The following is a 26,262-nucleotide window of genomic DNA, read 5'->3' as shown; positions in this document are numbered from 1 at the left end:
TCAGGGCTAGGACCCTGGCTGTCCCTAAACTACCCACCCCTATCACCATCACCCCACCCGCTTTCTACATCGGTACCCTATCCCCACCCTGTCCTCCCTGAATATATACAAATGTACAGAGGGTTCCACTCCTGCTAGGGTGGGCCCCTTTCTCCTCCTCCCTCTTTCCTCTTGCAGCCCTTCTCTCCTCCACAGGGGCCCACGTCCTAGTCTCAAGTTCTCCCTGGTCACCAGCCTGGGGGAGGAGGGTGTGCACAAGAGGAAGCCTTGTGCAAAGCAGCTGGCGCCAGGGTGAGTGAGAGTCCCCACCCTTCCAGTGGGCACCGCCCTTGCTCCCTCAGCCTTGGGTACCCCGCTCCCCTGGCCTCCTGTCCCGGGAGCCAGAGTCTACAGTGGGGATCCAGGGAGGAGTCCCAGACTCCTGGGTCCTTTGGGACACAGCACCATCCTAGCAAGCGAAGTCTTCAAAGAGGCTTCCTGGGGGGCCATGGGGGTGGTGGTGGTTGGGGAGCAGGCTGCTGGCACCCCCGCCTTCAGCACGGCCCCGGCTTGGGCAGGGACTCTGCAAGGTGAAGAGGGAGGGGGACAGGGAGAGATTGAGTGAAGGCCCCAGGCCTCTCACAGCCAGCCTTCCCTTGTCCGTGGGGGGCAGAGGCTCCAGGAACCCCACCCTGGAGGGCTAGTTCAGAGGTTATCAGGGGATTCAGTCCTGGGAGAGAGTGCTGGCTGCATACTCATCCTCACCTGCTCCTTCAGCTCCTGAAGCCCCAAAGTGGAGATGCCCCCAGTAGAGGTCCGGAGGGGGGTCTTGGGGCGACGCCACGCCCGCTTCAGTCGGTCCCAGGACACCTTGGGGTTCAGGGTGGGGGGACAGCAGTGGACTCAGGAAACTTGCTAGAGGAGAAGGACGGGCCTCACCAGCCCCACCACATAGGACTTGCTGCCCCAGCAAACCCTCACGGGGACACCCCAGCCCTCCTCCCCCATCCCCCTTCTCTTTGCCCCTCCTTGCCCTCAGACCTTCTGGCCAGTCAAGGGAGGAGGGAGGGCTAGTAAAGAACTCTGAGCTTGACTTCCTGCCAGTCCAGGTCTACCAGAAAGCCTGCCGGGCCTCTCTGCTTTCCCCCCAGCCCCTCCTCCTACCCACCAGGCCCCTATCCCTTGCCTCATAGATGTAGTCGAGGATCTCCAGCAACGTGAGGATGCTGGCCCCGATGAACAGTCCCATCTGTCCCCCGAGGTCTCCTGGGAAGCGCGAGAGCAGGGTCAGAGGGAGGAGGCTGGGCTGCTCCATCCCTGTGCAATCGGGGCCAGGCTCACCCAGCAGGGCTGACAGGCCGTAGGCTGCTCGCTGCTCCATGGCCTCAGAGGTCAGGGCTTCAAAAAAGACATCAAGAACCAGGAAGTTCTCTCTGCAGAGACAGGAAGCATGGTATCCCTGAGAGGCCATCGTCTCAAGGAGACAGCTGGTGGGACACCCCAGACCCAGCAGACCCAGATCTGAGGCCCCTGCATGGAGAAGCTGGTGATCACCCCCAGGCTCCCAAAGGCTGTGAGGAGAAGCAGGCCCAGATTCCTGTTAGCTTCATGTTCTGAAGGCTAGCAAAAGGCCTGGGAGAACAAAACAAAACTCCAAGGCCTGCCTTCCCTCCCGCCTTCTCTAAAGCAGCAAATAGCATTCACTTTGCCTCATCCCCGTACCTCTGTAGAACCTTCGTGTGTGTGGGCGTGCATGCATGCTAAGTCGCTTCAGTCATGTCTGACTCTTTGCAACTCTATGGACTATAGCCTGCCAGGCTCCTCTGTCCAAGGGATTCTCCAGGCAAGAATACTAGAATGGTTGCCGTGGCCTCCTCCAGGGGAATCTTCCTGACCCAGGGATCAAACCTGAGTCTCTTGTGTCTCCTGCATTGGCAGGCAGGTTCTTTACCCCTAATGCCACCTTAAAAGCCCCATAGAACCTTCAGTGGCTCCCTATTACCCTGCAGTCCACTCCATAATTCCTCTTCCAGACTTTCAAGACTGCCCATGATCCACCGCACTGTACGTTCTTGTCCAAACTGCACTCTTATCTGCTTCTCTCCACATAGCCTTCCTGACTCTCAGGCGGGTCTCTGCAGCATCCCACACATCTCTAACTGGGATTCCCCCCTCCCTCCTCTTCTCATGGACCCAAACCACAGAGGCCCAGCTCATGCCTCCCCTGCTCCCCTTACCCCACCCGCAGTCGTCTCTCCTGGGGGCCTAAGAACACTTTCAAACAAGGCCTCATCCACAAACTGTGGCATGAGTTATAATCATCTCTATCCCCACAGGGCCCAGTGCTGGGCCTGGCACTCAGAGGATGCTCAGCATTTGTAGATTGGCTGCAGGGTACCAGATCCAGGGCTCAGTGGGGCCACCTGTGGGCCACCCGGCTCCTCCCCCATCCCTTCCAGTCCCTCTCCCTCTGCACAGAACTGGACATGCACTGAACAGTTCCCAGGTTGCTGGGGCAGAAAGACACGCAAACAGAGGGTTCTAAAACAGCAGGTTAATGCAACGATAGAGATATGGGAGCATGCTGTGGGAGCTCAGATGAAAGGCATTTGGGCTGTCTCTGAAGGGCATCCCTGGAGGCAGAGACAATGGATGTGACTTGGGGTGGGCAGGGGTTAGTTAGAAAAAAAACAGATCAAGATCCTGAAAGGTATTCCTGGCAGAATGCTCATTATTAACAAAGCTGCAATCCATTCCTAGCCTCCATCATACACTAGACCTATTGAGGGTGGTCTCCATTACACACACACACACACACACACACACACACATACCGTATGTAGGTCTCATTACGATTGTATTTTCTTGCCAGGTACCGGGCCGAGCCCCTGTTGGGGATCCTGACCATGGAGATCTCTTTCCCGTAGCGGGTCAGGTTGCAGGGGGTAGGACAGAAACACGGGCCTCCGGAGCCCCCACCCAGGGAGTCTGCAACACAGAGGCACCAAGTGCAGTGGGGGAGGGCAGGATCCCCAGAGGCCCTCCAGCTGTTGGAAGGAAGCCTCGGGGGCGGTCCTGAGGCAGGCACGCCCACACTGAGGGCCGGTTCTGACCAGCTCTGGCACCACCTGGAGGAGACCGGCTTCCGGGTCCAGTTTCAGACCATCCAAGAAAGTGGGCAGACGCAGAACCCCCAGCACATTCCTTCTCCCTCTGCTGCCCAGCCCCCTGGGGCGGAGAGGTCCCCGTGGCTTAGAGGGAGGGCTCAGCCCACCAACCAGAGCTGATCAATCATGTGAGGCCACAGACACACGAGGGGCTTGGAGAGGATGCTGGGATGAATGGAATTAATGCATGTTTTTACATATGCCTATGGGTAAGTGGAAAGATGAATGAGTAGATGACTGAACGGACAGACAGTGGGCAAGATCCTGTGCTCAGTGTGCTGGGTTTTCTCTGTTCGCCCCTTCAGATCCACTCTCCCCAACTTGCTCTGTCCCAGGAAGCTGACCTCTGCCAAATGCGTCACCTAGACTCCCCGCCCTCTTTGCATCTCTCCTCTCGTGGCCCCAGCTCCCAGCTCCTGTCCATCTCGGACAGTCACAGGTCCCTCTCTGGGTGCCCCTAGTTCTGTGGAGTCTCACCCCTCCTGTGGTCCCCTTATCCCCATTCACATCTGTTTCTTCATGAAACACTCTTCAGTCACCCCTCTGACAGATGAAGTTGTAGGACAGAGAAGGTGTGACTCTGCCCCCAGATCTTAAGCCCACCCCTGTGGCCAGCATCTGGATTCCTCAGTGTGCTCCTGACCAGTCACTCTGAGTCTAGTCTACCTCCTCTCTTCCTCCTCACCTTTCCATCCTTGCATCTCATCAGAGTCCCCTTTGTAAAAGCAGAAGGCATTCTTGCCTGGCCTTAAGCCGCTGTTGGCTTCCCAGAGCCTCCTCTGCGCACACTGACCTTTCAAGGCCCCAGACTCACGTGTGCCCTCTCTGGCTACAAGTCTTAGCAAGAGCCGCTCCCACTGCCTAGAAGGGTCCCCCTCTTCACCAGCCTGACTCCTCTACATCCTTCAAGCCTCAGCTCATAAGTCACTTCCTCTGGAAATCCTCCCTTCCTGCCCAGGTGGGGCTGCCTGCCTTTGCTGGGGCCCCACAGAATCGCTGAGGTTCCCCTACCCAAGGACTAACACGCTGCATTGTGATGCCCGTCCGCACCCCTGCTGGGTAGTAAGCACCACAGAGCAGGGCTCTTATTCCCATTCTTACCTCTGGCACCAGCGCAGGCTGTAAACATCTGTAGAATGAATAAATGAATGAATGAATGAAGTGTGGATCAGGTGAGATCTATGGACAGAAGGGGTTGCCTTACCCACACTGATAGCCAGCAATGCACCTTTCCTCACACCAAGGGAAAAGTCATTTCCCCTTCCCAGAGAGGCAAGTTCATTTGCTGGACCAAGATGAGAAGCCCCGCCCCTCATTCTCAGTTCCGGTTCTCAGCAACCTCCCAGCCCGCTGCTTCCACTTACCCAAGTACCACACCTGCAAAGGTCCTCAGACCCCTGGAGGTATGGGATAAGGCTCAGCCCCCAGGAAAACCCCCAGGAAGAGACTGGGAGGGGAGGAGCCAAGGCAGTGAGGAGAAAGGTGGACAGAGAGATGAAGAGGAGTGGGGCGGAGAGGCAGGGCGAGAAGGCAGCACGGACCCAGTGTGTGGTCGGCACACTCGATGTAGATATTTGGCGGGCAGATGGTCTCATTGCCTGAAAGGAGAGAAGATTATTCCTGGAGTCTATGGTTCCATCCACTCTCCACAGCGCACATTCCCAAATATGGGCACACATGTTCATGTGCACACATGTGGGTGTTTGCACATGTATGTGCATGCACGAATGTGTACGTGTTTGTACATAGAAGCATGGAGATGTATGCGTGCATATACGCATGCAAGCCACGCACGCTTCCATGGACACAACTATGCACATGCATTTACATGCACGTGATGAAGCACGTGCACACAACCCACATACACAAGTACAGATTACACAAGTACATGTATGCAGAGATACATATGCGTATGTGAAAACATGCACAAAATCCCAAACACATACCAGGCACCCTCACGTGGGTAGACACATGCACACATGTGTCATACACATGTACCTGCCCCCATGCACATGAGCAGTGTTCTGCCCTCAGAGGTTCTGGAGCCTGGCAAGGTGGCACGCAGGGCTGGTGGGGGTGGGGTGCCCACCTGGCATGTGCACCATCCGGCAGTGGCAGCGCTGAAGCACGGCCTCCTTTTCACAGCGCAGCCGGCAGGCAGACACGCTGTAGGCTGAGTAGCCCTGAAGCTCAGGCTCCCTGAGCCCACTCTCCGCTCGGCAGTTGCCCCAGGGCTGGGGCAGGTAAGTCAGCTGAAGAGGCAGGGCACGATGGAGTCACGCATAGAAGTCTCTCCCTGCCCCCAGCACCCACAGCCCCAGCAAAGGCTGTGGAAGGGCTGGTGGGATGTGAGCTTCTGGAGGGCAGATCCGGTCAGCCTCCACTCTGGGCCCAAAGGCCCCACCCCATGGCCAACCCAGGACCCAGTTGGGCATGCTCACCCGCTGTTCCTGGCAGGACACGAAAGTCTGGAAGCCTGGAGACACGCCAAAGCCCAGCTGGTGGATGTAGGGTGGCTCCTCCTGGCTGTGGATCTGCACTCGGATGCCCGCTTCAAACGATGTCTCATCTGCACAGTGGAGATGGGGTCCTTAGGAAACCTTCATCGCAGGCAGAGGACCCCGGCTGGAGCCCCTGTCCCTATCCCGCCTGTGTACTTGTCTCTCTCCAGATGGGCAGGTACTCCTCCTGCTGAATGTCCAACATGATCTCCAGGCCACTGCCCATGCCCCCTGCCCGGCTGGGCAGTGAGCTCTGCGGATCCGCGTTGAAGGTATAACACTTTCCATAGCGAGTATAGACCTGGGGTGAGAGAGAGGAGGGGCAGGGTTCAGGATGAAAGACAATCCCTTAAGCTTTGGTGGTCTATAAGGGCCACCAGACCTGCCTGGTCACCCCTGTCCTATATCCCAGCAACCAACCTACAGCCCAGCTGCTCCCTCAAGTTCCATCTTTTCTACTGGCATCCTCTCTTCAATGATTAGAACGCACCTTCAGCTTAATGGGGCTTCCCTGGTGGCTCAGCCAGTAAAGAATCTGCCCTGGGTCAGGAAGATCCCCTGGAGAAGGAAATTGCAACCCACTCCAGTATATTTGTCTGGTAAATCCTATGCACAGAGGAGCCTGGTGGGCTACAGTCCATGGGGTTGCACAACTGAGTGATGAACACTTTCACATATCAATAGCAGAACTCTTGATGTTTTCCCAAATCCTGTCCCTGACTGCTTCTCCTCTTCTGAGTAAAGGGCTCCGCTCTCAACCTAGTTTCTAGAGTCAGAATCCCTGAAATCTCCCTCTTCCAGTAAGTTGGTTGCTCAGATACGGAACAGGGGTGACCAGGCATCTAATCCAGCAGCCATCTTGGGCAATTCTACTTCCGAAATCTATTTAGAATCCATCCAGTTTCCTTCCATGTCATGTCCACTTTCACTGTCATCTGCCTCTGGCCATGGCGGCAGGCTCCGAACTAGTGTCCCTGCATCTGCCTTTGCCTCTCCCTTCCAAGTCAGACATGATTGAGCATTGGCGTGTTTAAGGTTTTTTTGCCAAGCCATTCACAACATTGTAGCCAGAGTGCTCATTCTAAACTGCAGAGATACAATCAAGTCCCTTGCCATTTTAAAGCCCAACACCGCTTCCCATTCCCCAGAGAATAAAGCCAAGTTCCCTCCTTGCCTGAAAGTCTCCATGAGAGGTGACCTTTGCCTCTCTCCTGCAAAGAGATCTCCATGACAAATTCAAACTTATGGAGCAACATCTCTCCCAGGGCCTTTGTTCCTGCAGTTCCCTTTCCTGGAATGCTCCTTTCCACCCAGCTGGCACGGCCCAGCTGCTCATCTTTTAAACCTGAGCTTAAGTGTCCCTTCTTCAGACGTACACTCATAGGCCACACCCATGTTCACAGTGTCACCCTTCCCTGATCAGTGTGTTTGTGGGTTTGCTCAAACTACTCATTAAGACCTCAGATAACCTTGCTTATCTGTTTGTCTCCCTGAGCAGAGGTCATCATCCCTCACCCAGTGCAGGGCACAAGAAATGCTTTCAGAAAAGACGACCCGCGCTGAACGAAGCCCATCCCCGGTTTCCTCTGCGGAGAGTTCTCCCATATGGACACCAGATGGCGCTGGCGCCCCGGAGATGGAAGCCGAGGCTCCGGCGGGGACAGAGCTGCGGTTTGGAGTTAGTTGCAAGCGGCTGGGGTTGGGGAGGAGGTTGAGGGAGGGAGGCAGATGGAAGTTCCCCCCTGCCGGGCTCACCCCACAGAGACCAGCCCCCGGGTCAAACCCATCACAGGCAGCACTTTCACTGGGGGTAAGAAGGTCAGCGCACTCAATCTCTCTCTCTCCCCTTCTCCGCGGGAACATTTTCACTCTGGTGAAAGCTGGGAGGAGAGGCATGGAGGAGGCCATCTAAGGGAAAAGATTCCTAAACCCCTCACTCCAGGGAAAGGGGAGGGCTGGGTTGAAGGCAGTGGGAGTGAAGAGTTCTAGGAACTGGGGGCCTGGGGTGCCCCCAACCGTGGGGCAGGGTTGTCTCACCCTCCCGTCTCTACTAGGTTAATGATCTTGATAATTCTTCCCTCTCAGACAGTTCTTCTATCACCCAAGCACCCCGCCTCAGATTCTCAAAACAAAAGGACGCAGTAACAAGCACTGTGCAGTTTACAAAACACGGCAACGTCTGCTGCCCCATTGCATCTCCTCGGCTACCCTGGTATCAGGCAGGTTTAATTAGCCTGATGATTACAGATGAGGGAGCCGCAGCTCAGAGAGGTGATGTGAGTTGCCCAAGGTCACACAACTAGTCAGTGGGAGAGGTGGAGCTGACTGAGATAGATGTAGGACTCAGGGGTTCCCACCATCCAGTGCTGGCAACTCCCCTCCCAGCCTACCCCGCCCCAAGTCCCAGCCCCTGTCCCGGCCCCATCCAGCTGAAATGAGACTGGAGTCTCAACACTCAACTCCTTTTCTTCCATCCCGCCTTCCCATTCACTCCACTCCTCTACACCTTCCATAGTCTCTTTTCCATATCTGCTGCCTCTAGATTCAGTCCCTCACCTGTCCCTCCCTTCCGCCTTCTGCACCCATGCCAGCTGCTGGGTTCCAGTCATCATTGACCCTTTCTGTCACACCCCTGCCCCAGCTCCCTGCTGTGTCTATCAGTGGGGCAGGAGTGGGCATGGCGGACAGTCCCAGAGCATTCGCTCTGCCCCAGGCACTGCGCTCAATGCTTCACAAGCTCTTTCCAATTCCAGTTGAATCTCACAGCCACCCGACATCCTACAGATGAGGAAACTGAGGTCCCAAGGTTGGCTGATTGCCAAGGTCTCCAAGAGCAGTGCTTCTTAAACTCTAATCTGCACACCGAGCACCTAGAGGTCTTGTCAAAAGACAGGTTCTGAGTCAGCAAACGTGTGTTGGGGAGCAGGACTTGAGAGTCTGCATTTCTAACAACCCGCTGGTCTGCAGACCACACAGTGGGTCAAAAGTCCCTAGACAAAAGGGCCAGAGTCCAGCAAGACAGCCCAACTCTAGATCTGTGTTTTCACAACATGTCCCCAGAGGGAAGACAGCTTTGAATAGGGCTGGGGGCAAGATCGCTGGATCCTCAGCAGTGTGGGAAAGGCAGAGGGGGGAGAATATGTGAGCATTTGCCCCAATTCTCAAAGCACTCACCTCCTTCCTATTTTGAGCCAAGCAGATGCTGGAATCAGCTTTTGCTGTTGCAGCCATTTTTCAGTGTGGGTTCCAGTGGGGCAGCTAAACAAGGTACGGGGCTGCATGGGGACCCTGATAGGGAGCTGCTCACACATGCCCCCCAGCGTGCAGCAACTGACCCTGACCCCTGGGCACTGTCATGATCTCTTCCTTGGGACCGTGGACTCCTTGAGGCTGGGAGCCCCAGGCCCCAGGCTGGGATATCATCTTGGTATCTCCAGTGCCTGCTAAGTCGCTTCAGTAGTGTGTGACTCTTTGTGACCCCATGGACTGTAGCCTGCCAGCCTCCTCCTCCATGGGATCCTTCAGGCAAGAACACTGGAGTGGGTTGCCATGCCCTCCTCCAGGGGATCTTCCTGACCCAGAGATCGAACCTGTGTCTCTCAAGTCTGAACCTGGGTGGGGCCAGAGCTGCCTCCCTACCTGATCCTTCCACCACACACACAGACTGCATGACACAGACTACCCTTGTGCAGGGCAGAGCCAACTGGGAAGGCTTTGGCTCCAATGGCTTCAGATGGGGGTGGCTACCTGGTGCCTCTGCCCTCGAGGCGATTGTGCAGAGAGAAGGTGACAAAGGAAGATGGGTGGAAGGACTCCAGGTCTGATGGACAATGCTCTGCAGGGAGTGGACAGGCCAGACTGGCAGGGCCAGGCCACCTGCACCGCCTGGGTCAGGCCCCACTGCTGGGCAGAGCAAAGCGTTGCCCTGGAGACGGTCCCTGGGCCAGGCAGGCAGCAGCGGGTGGAGCTGCTGGCTCCTAAGTGGCAGAACCCTGGTGGCAGCACAGTCCACAGACTTCCATGGAGACGGCACGGCCGCTCAGCCACAAGGTCCCACTGGCTGTCCACTGCGCTCTCCCCAAGGACTGGCCCCAGAGGAGGGTGTGTACGCAGGAGTTGAGGCTCCAGAGTCCGGCCACGGAAAGAGGCATGTCCTGGGCCAGGATGTACCCTGATGGACTGACGGGCTATTTCCAGATCTGCCACCACTAGCCACAGCCTATCAGCCTGTTCCCATCCCAGCAACACCTCCTTCTCCCGCCAGGTGCTCCCTCTTCTCGGCCCTCCCTTGCTCTCTGCCCTCATTCCTAGGTCTGCCCCGCTCTGGGCCTGGGCTGGACAGCTTCTCAACAGCACTGTGTCCGCACTGCAGGCAGACCCCTAGACCCCTCCCCCAGCTCACTTCCTGCCAGCCCTCTGCCTATCCCTCTCGGACCACCTCCCCTTCAGCATTGGCCTGGGTCTGTCTGCCTCTCTAGCCTCCCCATCCCCTGATCTCAGTTTGTCTCTCAAGCCTCTCTGCATCCTCTTGAGTCTTTCTCTGTCCTCAGCATCTAATCAGTTATTCATCTGGCCTGTGTCTCTGCTGCATGCGCTCTGCCCGCCTGTACATCCCCCGGCCTGGCCTTCTTCCCATTGGCCTGGCTACACGCCCCTCGCCCCAACCCCCGCCCCCCACCGCCTCTGTTCTTTTGCCCACTGCATCTCTACCTGTTTGCTTTTCTCCCTGTCTATCCCCTAGACTAGGTATCCAGTGTCTGACTCTTGTCTTCCTCTTCTTGATTTTTCTCTGGGCCAAACCACCTCCCTGACCAAGAGTCCCTTCCCAGGTGCACCTCCCTCCTTCTCCCTGCCTGCTTCTCTGGGTCTGCCCCAGATGATGACCAACGACCAGAGACTGGGAGAGACCTGTCCAGAGCGTGCTCCTCTGAGCAACGGCTTCTCTCTCAGCTCCTTGAGTTCCATCTGTCCACAGCTCCAGTTGCCTTGAAAAACTCTCCCTGGCTGGCTGGCTGGTATCCGCCCTCACCCCTTCCCACCCCCTCATCCTCCCTGCAATCATGGAGCCCACGGGGTTAACAGGCAATTAGCAAGGCCAGGGCTTAGAGTGGTGGGGGAAAGGGCTCTGGGCCTCCAGGAGATAAGAAGCAGCCAGGAGCAGCTGAGGCTGGGCTAATCCCAGCACTAATCTGCGGCCTGGGCTTTATCTCCAGTGCCTTCTGGGCACCCTGCCTCTGCCAAGGCCTTGGCACCTCCACCCACCCCTCTTTTCCACGGCAGCTTTATCCCTTCAAATTCCATCAGCCCTCCTGATCTGGTCTAGCCCCATGCCTCTCACTTCAGCCCCTGGAACGAACTCCCCTTAATCCTATAGTGCCCAGGGGTCCAGGGTAGCCAGTGGAAGAAGGGGTTATGTTTTCATCTGCCATGGACTGTAACTAGCATCCCAAGTCAGATGGCTCTTCAGCCCCAGCTTCACTCAGGGGTAGCCCAAGCATCCAGGTTCAAAGCCTCTTCCTTCTCTGTCCTCACCAGGGAAGACAGTGCCAACTCAAAATGCCTGGGGTGTCTTCACTGGTCAGAACTGGGAGGTCACTCAGTCCAAAGCCTCATTGTACAAAGGCCAAATGTGAAGCCTAGAGATGGCAAGGGACATACCCAAGGGCATACAGAAAAAAGAGGGCACATTCAGAACTAGTACCCAGCCCCCAAGCCCCACTGGGCCCCAGCATTGTCCACTAACCTCCATTATGTACCTGGAGGTCAGTAGACCCTGGTCCCAGCCCTTGCTCCACCAGTGGCAGCTGTGTAACTTGGTTAGTCAAGTGATTGACTGACTTCTTCTGTCCTCAGTTTCCTTATCAGTCGAGTGGGGACAGAAATTCCTGCTCACCTTATCTCATAGGTTGGTAATAAGTCTCAAAAGAGATGAAGTAGGTGACAGGCATTTGCAAGGTAAAATCACATACATGAGGCCTCAATATTAGTTATGAGGGTGTTGTGGAGGCCAATAAGATTCAAACTGGGGCAGAGATCGGCCAGAGGATGCGGTGCTGGGAAAGGATCCACATAAGATTCTTAAGGTGGAAAAATGGGTACACATTCTGAAGTCTAACAGAACAGGGTTCAAATCCTGGCTCTGCCACCAGCCTTGGACAAACAACCTTGGGTGGTGAGTTAACCTCTCTGAGCTGCAGATTACTCTTCTGTAAAAGGGGTAATGGTAATTCCTCCTCCTGAGGTTCACAGTGAGGATCAGAGGTAAGTCCAGAGAGATGCATGCAAGGTGCTCAAGAAAGTGGGGGAGCCCAACTGGGGCAGCCATTTGACCTTGGATCCCTCCGGGGCCCATTCTCACTGGGCACAATACCCCTTAGAAAAGGCTCTCTCAGCAGTTGTGGGCGAGAATGAAATGCTGTCAAAGCAAAACCCCCCGGCTCTGAGATCTGGCTGTCCTACCAGAGGAGGGTGCAGGCCAGCAGCCCTGAACTGTCTGTGAGATTCAGGTTCAGTCATTTAACCTCTCTGACCCTCCATTTTTCTTCTGTAAAATGGGAATAATAATAGGCATCGTCGGAGGTGTAATGGAAAAGAGAAAATGTATTGAATACATAAATAATAGCGACAGTTAACATTTATTCAGTGCTTACTCTGTGGCAAGCACAGTCCTAAGCCTTTTATATAAATTAACTCCTTGTGTGCATGCATGCTAAGGCATTTCAGTCATGTCTGACTCTGTGCAACCCTGTCCATGGGGTCGCAAAGGGTCAGACACAACTGAGCGACTGAACTGATGGACTATAGGACTGCTGGGTTCCTCTGTCCATGGGATTCTCCAGGCAAGAATACTGGAGTCGGTTGCCATGTCCTCCTCCAGGGGATCTTTCCAACCCAGGGACCTTAATTCTCACAAAAGCCCTCTACTGGAGATGTCTTAACATCTCCATTTTACAGACAAGACAATGGAAGACCGGAGAGGGTAGAGCAAGCCAGAGTCATGTGAGGTAGCAGAGGAGGGGACTGGGTCAGGGGCATGGGACTCTGTGCTCAAGGCCACTGTGTACTGATACACACCTGGCACAGCCCCAAAGACTAGGAGGAGCTCCTGAAGTGGTGGGCATTCACATCAGGCGCACTTGTCCTACACTGTTCCTTGAGCCTGTACAGTATGCCTGGCACTGTGCTTGCTGTTGGGGATAATTCAGAGAACAAAATCCCTGGCTTCTGCCCTGGAGGAGTTGCCCGTTTGGCCCCAGAGGCATTAATTCATTCCAAAAGTGTTTGCTGAGCACCAATGCTGGGAGCCAGGTGTACAACAGTGGAGAACAAAGCACACAAAACCAACAATCCCTGGGACAAGCAAATGTTAGTAGCTGGGATGTGGGCTGTGATAGGGGGATGAATCCAAGTCCTATGACTGTGGAACAGGAATTTAACTTGGGTTGGAGAGTCAAGCTTCCCAGAGCAAGAGCACTCACCCACCCAGGAAGGGCATCTGATCACAGAACAGTCAGACCCAGGGAGCGTACCCCACCCCCACCCCTCCCTCTTAAGGGATTCCTAAGGGGCACTAGTAGTAAAGAACCCACCTGCCAAAGGAGGAAACATAAGAGATCCCTGGGTCGGGAAGATCCCCCGGAGGAGGACATGGCAACCCATTCCAGTATTCTTGCTTGGAGAATCCCAAGAACAGAGGACCCTGGCGGGCTACGGTCCATAGGGTCGCAAAGTGTCGGACACGACTGAAACGACTTAGCACGCACGACCCCCACCCCATAAACCTGCCCCCCCTTCCCTACCCCAGGGACCATGACGCAGCACACCCCAGCCCCCAGCCGCCAGGTACTTTTCAAGGCGACTTCTTCTCCAAGGTAGAGGTGATTGTGAGTCTAGCAGGAAATGGGCACGATGTTTGTTCAAATGTAAATGCATGAGCAGTGGTGGAGAAGTACGAGACAGTCAAGGCCTTGCGTAGCTGCCGAGCTGGAGCCGGTAGCAGGAGCACGTGAGTCTGTGGGAGAACACGGCGATTTCAGGGAGCGCCGTGTCTCCACGGCGGAGGAGAGAGGGCGGCCCCCGGGGCCCAGGTAAACAGCCGGACCTGTTCCCAGTAGCGACCGCATAGGCCTTAAACCCTAGAAAGCAGTCTTGCATAAGTTAAAGTCGTTCAGTCCCATCAACTGTGTCCCGCCAGGCTCCTCTGTCCCTGGAATTCTCCAGGCAAGAATACTGGAGTGGGTAGCCGTTCGCTTCTCCAGGGGATCGAATCCAGGTCTCCCGGATTGCAGGAGGATTTTTTTTTTTTTTTTAGAGTCTGAGCTACCAGGGAAGCCCCAGTCTTGCAGGCAGGAATATTTTTAATTTGTAACGAAGTCCTTCCCTGATGTTCCAGCCTTCGATGCAAAGTTAGTAGTTAAAAAGAGTTTGCTTGCACAGTGAATCGCACCCGTAGCCCGGCGGGAGTTAAGGAGCCGGGAACGAGAAGGTGGCAGCGGCGGTGAGACGGTGGGTGTGCCATCGCCCCCACCCCGCGGGTGCACCGGAGCATCCAGGCCGGGCCCACGCGCACCCAGAGGGCCGCACCCACCGCCTGGCGCTCCTCGCCGCCTCCCTCATCCGGGGTGGGCATCCATCACGGAGCCCGGGCTCCCTCCCTCCCGTCTCCTCCGGGCTCCTCCGCTCTCCTCCCTGGGTTTGCCTCATTTGCATTCCCCCGGCTCCCAGCTCCTCGGCAAAGTGACCTCCGCACACAGCCGCGCCAAAGGCTTCCACCGCGGAGGGAGACCCCGCCTCCCGCCGCCCTCCTCGGCCGGGGACGGGCGGGGGCCCCAGCCGAGGGCTGCAGAGAGGAAGGCAGGGTGCCCAGGGCAGTGGAGGAACTCCGAAGGGATTTGAACCCGCGGCCTCAGATCCTCAGCGGGGCGAGAGTGGGACGTGGAGGTAGCACAGGCCGGCGAAGCTGTGCCCCCGAAATGGAACCCCTGCTGGGAACCGGGGCTCCCCGACACCCCCGTTTGCTTGCGCTGCATCCCCACTGGAGAGGAGCCAGCCCTCTACGGGGCCATCGCCCGAGTGTCCCCTGCCCTTCCGGGGGCCTCCCCAGCCCCCCAGCCCCGCTCCCCTGGCCGCCGAACCGCCGCCCCTCCCCCCGTTTGGTATTTACACCTTTCACACATTTGTAAGCTATTATCCTGTCCACGCTTAGTCACCGCTGAGCCAAGCGCCACGGATTTAGCTCCTTTAATCTTTCCTCCTAAATCAATCCTCCATTTCCCCTTAATCATCCCGTGGCTCCTCTCTGAACTCTCTCGCTGCTGCCTCGGCGGCTGCAGCCTCTGCCTGTCTTTCTGGAACTGTTCCCCCTCTGACTCAAAATGGGTGTCCCAAGGGCATAGTGAACATTTGGGGGGTGGGTTGGATTTTCAGTGCTGCCAGCCCTGGCCTGGGGGCTGGGAGCCGGGGAAGAACTGCTGGCACCCCTCCCTTTTCTGGAAAACTCACTCTGAAGCCTCTGATCTCCACCCCTTGGGGGTCTCTGTCCTCCCACCCCCACTCATGTGGGATGGCTCCAAGACCCTAAGCCTCCTGCGGGATTTACCTCCCCCCCCCAAAAAAAAAAAACTTCTCATGCCTCCAGTCCACGGTTCTGACTGTCCCACCCTCTCCCCCTACTGCTCCAAGGAGGTGGCATTACTGGGAGAGCCTGGAAGGGTAGGGAAACACTGATAACTCAGCCTGAAGCTGCCCTCTCACCCCCCTCTTCCAGGGAGGCTATCCATCTCTCAAGACCACCCTGAGTCTTCACCCCGCCTTCACTCCCCCTCCTCCTCCCGTGGGACTCACTGACTCGGGGCCCCAAACTGAGTAGCCCTGAAGCTCTGCACTCCGAGTGCTCCTTGAGGTCTTCCTGCCTCCCTGCCGCCCCCCCTCCCAAATCCCTGATCTCTTCTGCCCCTAGCCTGGGCTTGGCGGCGGAGTCGGCCCTGCCACCAGCCAGGAGAGGGAACATAAGGGCAGGGGTGGGGGTCCCGGAAGGAGCACAGGTAGGGGAGACAGAGGGAAGACAAGAATGCGGGGGCCATTTCTTCAAATGCTAATCAGCATCTTCCGGCAGTGCCACAAGAAGCTGAGCTGATAATGAGCCCAGCTCGGGGCTGATTCCTGATTAATAAAGAGGCCACCGGGCTGCTGAGTGGGGCCGGGTGGGGCACGGCCCTCCCCTTTGCCCTTACAGACCAGCCCTGGGTAACAGTAACAGTGCCTGCCCGCGGTGTCTGGGCCACGCCACTTAAATCCCCCCCAGCAACGCCACTAGCCAGTAGGAGGTACCCAGGCTGAGAGCGCCCCCTTCAGGTGGGATGGAGGGGCAGCAGCCAGTGATGGGGCCCGCAGTGGGGAGGGCAGGCTCACTGAGTTCTGCAGTCCAAGTTGTAGGTAGCTCTTGGGATTATTTTTTTAACCAAGAAATTTTTAATTAAAGTAATCAAGACTCTCGGCTTCTCTGGACAAACGGGAAGACCCCCCCCCCCCAACACTGGGCATCCTGACCCGAGGGCAATAGTCAGGTGAGGCTGAGAAGCTGCTGCTCCCTTCAAGGGTAAGTGACCTTCCCTTCTCACCCCCCACCCTTCCCTACTGGGTGAAAGGCAGGACCAACCCTGAACTAGATGTTGAGTTAAATGTTCTCCCGGTTCTTGCCTCGGGAGAAGGTGGGGCTGGTGGGCACAGAGGGTGACTGGCAGTGAGGGTCAGAGGCAGCTCATACGGTAGATAGTGGCCTGGACTAAGCTCAGCCGGAACCCTCTCCCCTCCTGAGTCAAGGGGGGGAGGAGAGGCGGCTTCAGGCAAAGTTACGGAGCTGGGATGTCTGCGGAGGAGCCCCTGCCACAATCAAGGAGCGGGTGCGGAGACTGTCAGTACTGGCCTGACCATACCAGGGAAGGGGGTACTGGGTTCAGGTGGAAGCTTGGATTGAAGGCAGGAGATGGTGGAGGAGCCTCCAACTGGGGGCTGGGGCAGCCAGAGAGTGATGGAGGGCAACTTGCTGCTCCCTCTGCCTCAGAGCCATCCTGATGGCAGCTGGGGTGGGGCTGGGAGAGGAGGGAAGAGGGCAGGGAGGGGGACTGCCCAGCTGGAAGAGGCCTTGTCTAATTGTGCCTGATTAGTAGAGAGGAAGAGAACACGGCTAGTGATTAATAGTCACGGCAGTCACCAGCGCGTGGGGGAGGGGGGTTGGGATGGGGAGGGAAGTCTGAGAGGGGATAGAGACAGGGAAGCGCACACAGGTCCCTGGTCACCTGCCCCGCCGGGGGGCTGCCCAGACCCCAAAGGACAAACTGAGACGAGCTGGCCTCCCTCTACCTCCTCAGGGATTCTCCACCTTCCCCATGTCTCAGTTTTCTAGACAACAGAATGGAAAAGACCAAGGTCATATCCTACACCTGGGAAGTAAGGTGTACCTGCTCACATGGTGAGCAGACACCTCGATGTCCCCAGGCACAGGCCCCATCCTTGGCTCAACCTAGGACCTTAGTAGACGGCCAGACTTCTGATCACAGCCCACCGCCACCACTTCATATCCTGTGACGCCAGTTGGAAAGCCTATCCTCCCCAACCTGGCAGCTTGAACCCCATCCCCACGACCACCTGGAGCCCCACGGTCTGATACCGCAGTCACTGGCCACACTCGGCTGTTTGAATGGAATGTTGGTCCTCCGTCATGCTAATCACACCACAGATGCTCCCTGGCCAGTGTGGCTAGCGACGACCACCGTGGACAGCACAGATTCAGGACGTTTCCATCATCACAGAGTGTTCTGTGTGTCAGCATGGATCGCGAGTGTGTGCACTCCTTTGCATGCACACATGTGCCTGAATCTTGGGGAGGGGTGGGGAGCATGGGGATGCTATGACAGAGTGGGGGTGCAGGCTCGAGGGTCAGGAGAGGAGCAAGGCTAGGTGATGGAGAGCAGCGAAGATGCCAGCACACGGGTTGGAAAACAGCAGGTGGTGCTGGGAAGAGTCAGGTTAAGGAGGGCCAGGAGCTGGGGTGGTGGTGTTTCTAACAGCTGACACTCTTGAGTGCACACTACGTGTGTGTGTGCCAAGCAGTGGGCTAAGCCCTTTACAGCCATCTCTTTTGATTATCACAAGCACCCAATTTTTTTTTAGGTTCTACTATTGTATTTAACGAATACAGAAGTGGATGCTCACAGCAGCTTTCTGACTTCAAGGCCACACAGCCAAGGTTCGAATCCAGGTGGTCTGGCTCCAGAACCCACACACTTGATTGCTTCACCATACAATCCCCAGATGAGAGAAGATGCTGAGTTTTAGAGCTGCATTTTACAGCTGAAGAAATGAAGCCTAGGGAGAAAGAGTGATTTCTGCCTTCTAGTAAGTGGGCAGGCTCAGAGCAAGCCGCAGCCAGGGAAAGTATGGATGGGGCTTGGCACACTGGGGTTGGGGAGCTGATGGTGGTAGGAATCGAGGAGGAAGAGAGAGTATATGGGTGGTGATGGAAGGAGGAGGTGGAGGTGGGTGGTATCAGACTGGGTGAGGCGGGGGGCAGGAAAGAGAAGAGATGGAGTGAGCTAGGTGGAGGGGCGTATGGGTAGAGAGGTGGGAGCATCCCCCACCACTCAGGAGCCCTCTCTTCTCTCTCACCCCTCTCCCCTCCTCCCCAGACCTAGCCCAGCCTGCCTTATCCCTTTTAAGCCTTCCCAGCCCTCTTCAGCAGAGTGCCTCTCCGAACCTTGGCTCTCACTATCCATGTACCTCGTTTGGCAATTAATCCTGGCGCCTCCTGACACTGCTTGCATGGCTGGTTAACTCTTGCATGGTTGGTTAAGCTCTGAAGTCTCCCTGTCCCCGCCCCACCACGAGACTGGAGGCTGCTTGAGGACAGGGACTGGGGACCAGGGCTCCCCCGTTCTTTGTTCTTTGCCCCCACAGCACCTGGCAGGGAGCCTGGCACATAGTAGGTGCTCAGAACTCCGTGCTGATTGCGTGACTGGTTGGGAGTCGGTGAGGGGACATTAGGGAGCAGGGGGTGAGAGCGACGGCAGTGGTAACAGAAGCCAGAGCTGCAGCTGAGGGGGCTGGGGGAGGGTGCATTACCCAGAGTAAAAATAGGCTGGAAAATGTGACATTTATTAACTTGGATTCGGAGGAAAGGTCACAGCAGAGTGGGGAGTGGGAAGGAGAAAACGGGGAAAGCAGCAGAAAACACACACCAGCCCCTTTCCCACACCCCATCTATCGCTGTCACTGACTGTCTCAGCACCCATGCGCTGGAGGTTCCCATCACTGATCCCTGTACCTGTCTCCCCTCCATGGATCCCAAATCCCCATCGTGGGCTCCACATTCTCACCACAGAGTCTACTGTGACCTCAAGTCCCCATCAGAGAGCCTGATGTCTTTGTCTCTCCGTACCTCTTCTCCAGTCTTGCCCACACAGCACACCCCCAGTTTCCCCATTGCCATGGATCCTGCCGTCCCAGCCATAATGCCAGACCATGCTAAGCTGGCAATAAGGACTCAGCCCTAGAATGCCAGGTCCAGGGAAGAGTTCCACTTGGCACACGGGGGTTGGGGTTTGGGAGACAGGTACAGGACCTAGGCTGGGTCGGGGGCAGATGGGTCCAAGAGACATTCCTCTCCCCGAGTGCTGGCTCTGCTCCTCTGCCCCTCACTGTCCTGCTGCATCCAGAGCAGAAAACCACAATCTTTAGTCCTTTTCTCTCCACCGCAAAGGGCCTATGGGAGATCCACCCTCACCCATGCCTGGCCGTGCCCACATTCAAAGGGACTCCCCAGCTTTGATCCCGGGACTCCCTGTTCCCATATCCTCCAGGCACATCCTCCTTCCCTGGAGGCCAGGCAGGAACCTCTGGCCTCCCTCACCTTGCTTCCTCGACCCCTATCTCTCCCTCCCCACTGAGGTTTCATCACTCTTCCCCTTTTCCTTCCACCCCCACACTGGGGCCTGGGACACAAACTCCCACTCAGGGACACAAAGCCCCCATTGATTTCTGCCCCAACAACACCTGCTGACACTGGGCTCTGTCCCCTAACCAACCCGGAGGGGTGGGGATGTCGCAGGAGGAGCCCCTTGGACCCAAGAGGCCACATTCACACACTCCTTAGGGACAATCGCTTTGAGAGCAGTGATTTTTCCTGGAAGAAGGGGTGTGCGGTTGGACCACAAGGCTAGTGCCCACCCACCCCATTCCTCTCTCAGCACAATCCTCCTTCTCGTCCCTTCCTCCATTTCTACCCACTGCCCCCACCCCACGGCAGGAGGACCCCGAGGCTGCAGGCTTGGTGGGGGCAGGAACATGGCTGGAGCATATTTCCTGGTGCTACTGAGGCAGTGAGCGAAGGAGACCCTGGGTGGGGGGCCCCGGGTCACGACAAGGAAGAGTGCCTCATTTGGGGCTGGCTTTAAAGCCTGGGCTGGATGGGCACCATGTTGATGCTATGTATTTGCATATGTGCTGGGCACGGTCACAAGAATGAAAACACACGCCCCACGCTCCACACATGCATAATGCCAGGAGTAAACTGGACCAGGGACAGCATCTCAAGCCCTGGGAATACCAGACAGCCTGTGACTGTGGGTGAATGGAGCACCGACAGACAGACAGCGTACAAGACACACCCCCCACAGACACACACCTCACACACCTGGATTATGGGAGGTGTGCATGGGAGGGCAGCTCCACGCCTCCATGTGAGAGTGTGTGTGTCTGCGTGCATTCACACATATGTGAGACAGAGCAGGGAGGGGCTGAGGTAGCTGGGGCCACAAGATGGGTTGGCATCCAGGGGGTGACCCTGTCCTGGGAAGCTGAGTAAGGGCTGGGCTGTGGGCACGTGGATGAGTAGCTCTCTGGATGCGTGTGTGGGTGTGCAGGTGTGCACGGGAGCGTGGCGACAGGGACGCTGAGTGTGAGTGAGAGAGTGTGCAGGAACTATGTCCCCATGCAGTAGGTGTGTGTGTGTGTGTGTTGCATGCACGTGTGTGCCGGGGGCAGCAGTGAGGGTGAGCCAAGCTCCTGAGAGTGAATGGGTGATTCTCAGTGTAAGAGCTAGAGCCATGCAAGGGAGCAGCAAGAACCAGGAAACGGAGGGAGGGCCTGGGCCTCGGGAGAAGCTGGAGGGGAGCATGAAAGAGGGATGTGTAAGGGAGTTCGTGAAAGGGGGTGTGTGTGAGAGACAGGGACAGCGGGAGACACTGGCACCCAGTGTCCGTGAAGATCCGCTCTATCCAGTCTGCTGGCCGGGTTGGCTCCCCAAGACGCAGCCCCGAGTCCCTCCCTTGCTGGAGCCCCCAGACACGCTCTCCCCATCACCCTTGTTTGGTGGGTGGGTGGGGGGGAATCCAGCGGCAACAGAAGAAAAGAGGAGTAAGAGAAAAGCAGGGGTCAGTTGGTCTGGCTATGGCCTGGTGCATCACTTCCCAGCAAGCTGACTGGCTTCCAGGCCCCCCTGAGCCCATCCCAGAACCCCCGGCCCCCCAGACCCGGGCGCTGCGGCAGCAGGAGAGCCCGTGGAGGAGCAGCAGCAGCCGCCGGGTAAGCCCCCAGGAGCGTCCACTGCTCCCTGCCAGGGAGCCCCGAGGGAAACACCGGGCTGGGGGGTGACATGAGGCCAGCCTGTGGCGGCGGAAGGAGGGGAAGCCCTGTAGAGGATGCCCTGCGCGCCACCCTCACCCCCACCGCCAGCCTCTGGCCACCCTAGGCTGGCCGGGCCGCCTGGCAGGACTCACCACGGAGAAGTTGCTGGCAGAGCAGTGGTGCCCGCTGAAGTTGCAGCTCTTGAGCATGTCGGCGAGCTGGTGGCCGGTGCGGTTGAGGATGTCTACCATGTCGGGCTCCGGGTAGCGCAGGCCGGCAGCACGGTGCCCGTCCCGGTCTTTGGGGGGCAGCCCGGTCAGGTTGGCCAGGTGGAAGATGTCGGCGTCGCTGAGGGCCGAATGCCGGAAGCGGTTGATGTTGCAGAGGGTGACGGCGGGGAAGCCGGCCGCCGGGGCTGGGGCAGCGGGGTCCATCACCACCAGGTGAGGCCGGGTCAGGTAGCCCCGGGCCAGGCCGGCCGCCTGGTACAGGAAGGCAGCCAGAGAGGTGAGGAGGGCCAGTGCCCAGAGGGTTCTCCGCAGTCCATGGGGGCCTGGGCCACAGGCCCGGCCCAGCCCATGCAGAGTGCTGGTGCTGGCGAAGGTGGCCAGGTCCCGGGGGGCTGCTGCCCCTTGAGCGGCCCCCAGGAGGCTCTGCTCATCCCCTGCCTCTTTCTCCTTGGGTTTCGCATCCTCCTCTGCAAATTTGATTTTGCACACAATCTCGATCGGCATCTGTCCCCAGATGCTGGGACCAGCCGGAGCCTTCCTGCCCCTGTCCCTCCCTGGCCAGCAGCCCCCGGTGCCCTCCGGAGTGGCAGCGGTGGCAGCAGCGGCTCTTCTAAACTCAGGGCAAGCGGGGAAGAGGATGGGGACAGGGTGGGGGCCCGAGGTGGGGGAGTCACTCCCACTCCCAGCAGCTCCGCAGCCCTGATGATGCCTCTGCCTCTGCTGCCTCTGCTGCCGCTTGTCTCTCTCCTCGATCGTCTCCTTGTGGCTTCCCTTATCAGCACCAGCACAGCTGTCAGCCCCTGCGTGTGTCCCTGCGAGCGAGCGAGTGAGCGAGGGAGCGAGCGCTGCTCTGCCACGCCGTGCAGCCCCAGCCGCTCCGCTCAGCATGTGCTCCGGAGCCCACCCCGTGCTTAATAATTCAGGACATGTCAACAGCGTTTCACCGGCGGCACGGGCGGCAGGAGCCAGGCCAGGGGAGGGGGGCAGCCCCCAGCCCAGGACAGGGATCTCCGGTCCTTGCCTGGGACCTCGTCGGGAGGCCCCCAAACTCTTGCTACACCCTCGTCACGCATGGGGTCCCCACCTGGCCCCACTCCCAGGCCACCAGGGAAGAGGCTTACACCCAGAGTCCTTAGCTTATTCTGCCACTTTTCTGGACCACACCGTGAGAAGGGTCAGCCAACTCCATCCCCCCACCTCCTGGCCTCCCTGACTCCTAACACCAGCACCTCCTGACCTCGCTACCCCACTCACAGCACCTTCCAAAGAACTCCTTGGGAAAGCCACTTGTTTGAATGAGGGAGGGGAGGGGAGGGCAGAGAATGGCAGGCAAGACAGACAAGGGGTCAGTGATGGCTCCATTAAGATACTTGACTTCCTTAGAGCTTTGCTCCGGACTTAACATCCACCATGCCCCTGCCCGCTCTCCAGTTTTGGCTGCCCTCTCCCCCACTTCATCTCCATCCCCAAACTCAGTCTCTCCTGTGTCTGGGATAGAGGGCACCCTGGCCAGCATAAGCATCTGTGGCCACTTTGCCTCCCCAAATATTTCCCAAATCCCTTGCCACAGCCAGGCCTGTGGTGGGGGCAGGGAACGTGTTGGGTGGCCAGGCCAGGGAGCAGAGGACGTATGATGTGGGGAGAGGGTATGGCATGGAGGTCAGGAAAAGCCCAAATGGGGGGTTTGGAGGGAACCCAGATGTGCTGGGTTTGAATCGGAGGGAATGCAATCCTAAAGAAGCAGGCGCAGGGGGTGCCAGGCAGAGGGGCAGAGGAGCGCTGGGGTGGCCATGCCTTGCTGAGGAGAGGCAGGATGGGGCCCATGGTGGCTGGCCCAGAAGGGACGATGCCGGGGTACCCCCAGGGTGGGGTGGTCACAGTGAGCTGCCTGTGCCCTGGGGGCGGGGGGGCTTGTGTGAAAGTGAGAGAGCCCTCATGGGAGAAGAAGCACTTGTCCCCTAGAGGAAAGGGGGCGCTGATTAATCGGGGCGCTAATGAGCAGCAGGGAGAGGAAGCTCAGAGGGGCGGGGAAGGCGGCTCCATCGATCCGAGCCTCGGAACCAGCAGCTGAAAAAAAAAAGTGAGAAGGGAATCGATCTGAGGGAAACGGCAGCAGCCAGGGATTAGAGCCTGAGGTCCACCCGCTGCCCAGCGGCCACCCCTCCCCTGCGGCAGGCCTACCCTGCCCCGGAAAGAGGCCCAGGGTGGCGCCCCAGGAGGGCAGGGAAGGGCTCTGCACACTCTTGGCTGCAAGCCCAGGTCAGGCCGTGTCCATTGCAGGTCACCCAAGCATGGAGCACACACACACACAGTCCCCCCAACCCCAGCCCTTTATGGCACCCTGCGGGGGTTGGCCCCAGCCTCTCATCAAAGTAGCTTCCTCAGGGGCCCTTGGCTGGGCCAGCTCCTTCACTCTGAGGATCCCAGACTCCTGGGGCCAGGGGCTTTGTCTGGCCAAGTCCCAGAGGGGACAGGGGTTGGTACTGAGAGCAGCTGCTGAATTAGCACTCAGAGTCGCCAAGTGACCACCGACAGCCCTCATCGCTGCTTCTGCCATGCTCACCCCTCCCTGTAGACCACCAGACCCTTCCAGCCTTCCTCCCCCACCTCCTTGTCCTCCCCAGCCTCTCTCTTCCCCTTTTCTCCTGGTATTGATTTTTCTTTACTGGTTTTTTTTTTTTTTTTTTTTTTTAAAGGTAATTTAATTGCCTTTTTAAGGTTACCTCAGTCTGGGGATCTGCCAAGAAAACGGGGAGCTACCCCCAAGCTCTCCCCCGGCACTGGTTGCCGCCCAGGACTCCGTGCGTGTTACTAAATTGTCCTGTGAACACAGGTTGTGCTCCCCAACATAACTGGCCTCCATCGTGAGCCCAAAGCACACCCTTTTCCTCCTGAGGGTGCGTCAGGAAGCCTTCAGCCTCTAGCAGGAGTGAAGTCGGGTGGTAACCTGGTGTGGAGGGGATAAGGGGGGCAGAGGGCAGAGGGTGGTGAGGGGAGCTCCAGGCCACTGAGAAGTGGAGCAGCAGTGAGCCGCAAGCGCCCTCACCCCCGCCCCCCGACTGCCCCACAGCCAGCTGTCTCCAATTGTTCCCAAGTCCCCACCATCCAGTCTCCCAGATCCCGGGAATATGGCTGTGCTCAGTGGGAGCCCCTCCATGTCCTTCCAGCCCATCCCTTGGTCTTCCCCCCATCCCTCCAGCCTCCCCTGTCACCCCACCCCATCCCCTTTACACCCCCTTCCCCTCTGGCCCCCCGTCCCTTCTCCCCTCCCTCTCCCCGCTTCCCTGCCTGCCTCCCTCTCTGCCCGGCTGCAGTTGGGTGATAATCTCCCTCATTTAGCCTCCCGGCTGCTTCCCCGGCTCATTGCCCAGCTGGTCCCTGGGGCCCGGCCCAGCTTCTTCCCCACCCCCACCCCTCGCCCTGCGCCCAAGCTCCCCCTTCCCTTTCCCCTGTGCTTCTCCCACCCACTCCCAGGGGACCGGCTGCTCCCTGCAGTGAGCATCAGGGCCAAGTGTGGCTAGCTGGACCCGGGCGGGTGTAAGCAAGGGGGGAGGGGCTGCCCAGGACTCTGGGGGTGGGAATGTGGGTGCAGGTTGGGGGGGAGGAGTTGGGAGGGGGGAGGGCAGGGTCAGGACGTGAAGCCTTAGCCAGTCGTCCTCTGCCCGCCCTCCGCCCTCCTGTTGGTCCCACTGCCCAGACTTGTTCCCCAGTCCAGTTCTCCACCCACCCTCACCCAACTGAAGCAGGCTTCCCGACAGAGAGAGCTCGGTGGATGGACTGAGGCAGCGATTAGATTGGCATCTGTACAGCCTGACCAGCTAGGGCATGGGAATGGGGGGTGGATAGGTGAGGGAGGGCCGGAGGGTTCTGACTCAGAGCCCCTGGTAGGGGGCATGGAGGTTTTATTTGGGCAAAGTGCTCTGGAAGGTAGACCTGGAGGCCTCTCAGGATCCAGTTTGGGGGTTCCTAGCTATCTTGCCCCCGGCCCCCAGGCCTTGGGTTGCCTCTTCTCCCAGCCGGGACCCCCAAGCTAAGCTGCATTTGCCTCTTACCCCCCCTCTTCGTGGGTCTCACGCTCCCAGCCTGGGTGACATGACCCCCAAACTCCTAGACAGAATGGTCCTAGAGCGAGCCCCCAGCTACCCTCAGCTTCCAGAGTACACCCCCCCCCCCCCCCCCCCCCCCCCCCCCGCCACCCTGCCCAGCCCAGCTGATACCTGTCCCAGGCCTGGCTCTGCTGGGGACCCAGGGCACCAGCTAGTGTGGGACAGACGTGGGTGGGAAAGGGACACGGATCGGGGAGCGGAGGCCGGGACTGGGCCAGTCCTGGCTGGTGAGCGAGCAGCGGTGACAAACGGGCTGTGCGGGGGCCGAGGGGCGGGGGGCGGACGGCGGCTGATTTATCTGGGTTATTTATGCCGCGGACGAGGCAGGAGAAGCGGTTAATGAGAGTCCCAGCGAAGGGGGTGGGGAGACCCGGACGTGATCTGAGGCAACTGAAGAGGGTTAGCGTCCCGCCACCGGGCCCTGCCCCCACTGGCCACCAGCACTACGCACCCCTACTCTGTCCGAGGGCCGGGTCAGCCCGGCCTTGACCCCTCTCCTGTGGCTGGCACCGACAGCCCCGCATCCGGTTTGGGGGCCCGCCCAGGCAGAGGCAGTGGGGGCAGTCTGTGACGGGAGGTTGAAGGGGACCACGTCTGAGATCGAGGGGGCGGCTGGAGGAACAAGGGGCGGGGGACAGAGAAGGGAGGCAGAGAGGGA

The 26,262-nt window shown here is 58.2% G+C and overlaps 1 protein-coding gene and 1 long non-coding RNA gene across 5 annotated transcripts; one reads left to right on the top strand and one right to left on the bottom strand.

Moving 5' to 3' along the window:
* Positions 1 to 142: 142 nt before the first annotated feature.
* On the bottom strand, positions 143 to 24,707 carry ASIC4 (acid sensing ion channel subunit family member 4). Of its 4 annotated transcripts, XM_025278333.3 has the most exons (11): positions 24,222 to 24,707; positions 21,421 to 23,565; positions 5,804 to 5,948; positions 5,588 to 5,715; positions 5,236 to 5,398; positions 4,688 to 4,744; positions 2,814 to 2,967; positions 1,321 to 1,412; positions 1,166 to 1,245; positions 745 to 849; positions 143 to 562 (listed from the first exon to the last, which is right to left on the bottom strand). In XM_025278333.3, the coding sequence occupies exons 2-11, from the start codon at positions 22,384 to 22,386 to the stop codon at positions 449 to 451; spliced, it is 2,004 nt and encodes a 667-aa protein (XP_025134118.2). In that variant the 5' UTR covers positions 22,387 to 23,565; positions 24,222 to 24,707; the 3' UTR covers positions 143 to 448. The 4 variants fall into 4 exon arrangements, 3 of the variants coding, with proteins under 3 accessions (XP_025134118.2, XP_044793804.1, XP_044793805.1); XM_044937869.2 differs by having other exon boundaries at positions 1,166 to 1,412; XR_006548959.2 differs by lacking the exons at positions 143 to 562; positions 745 to 849 and adding an exon at positions 4,248 to 4,275 and having other exon boundaries at positions 1,199 to 1,245.
* Positions 13,946 to 18,461, top strand: LOC123332185. Its single transcript, XR_006548960.2, has 4 exons — positions 13,946 to 14,587; positions 16,128 to 16,244; positions 17,819 to 18,043; positions 18,334 to 18,461. It is a non-coding gene; the product is annotated as an uncharacterized LOC123332185 (long non-coding RNA).
* Positions 24,708 to 26,262: the final 1,555 nt, after the last annotated feature.

The sequence above is a fragment of the Bubalus bubalis genome, chromosome 2, assembly GCF_019923935.1.
Source record: "Bubalus bubalis isolate 160015118507 breed Murrah chromosome 2, NDDB_SH_1, whole genome shotgun sequence".
In the NCBI taxonomy this organism is placed as follows: domain Eukaryota; kingdom Metazoa; phylum Chordata; class Mammalia; order Artiodactyla; family Bovidae; genus Bubalus; species Bubalus bubalis.
Note: the sequence above shows the minus strand (reverse complement) of the source record. Positions and strands in the feature narration are given on the sequence as shown.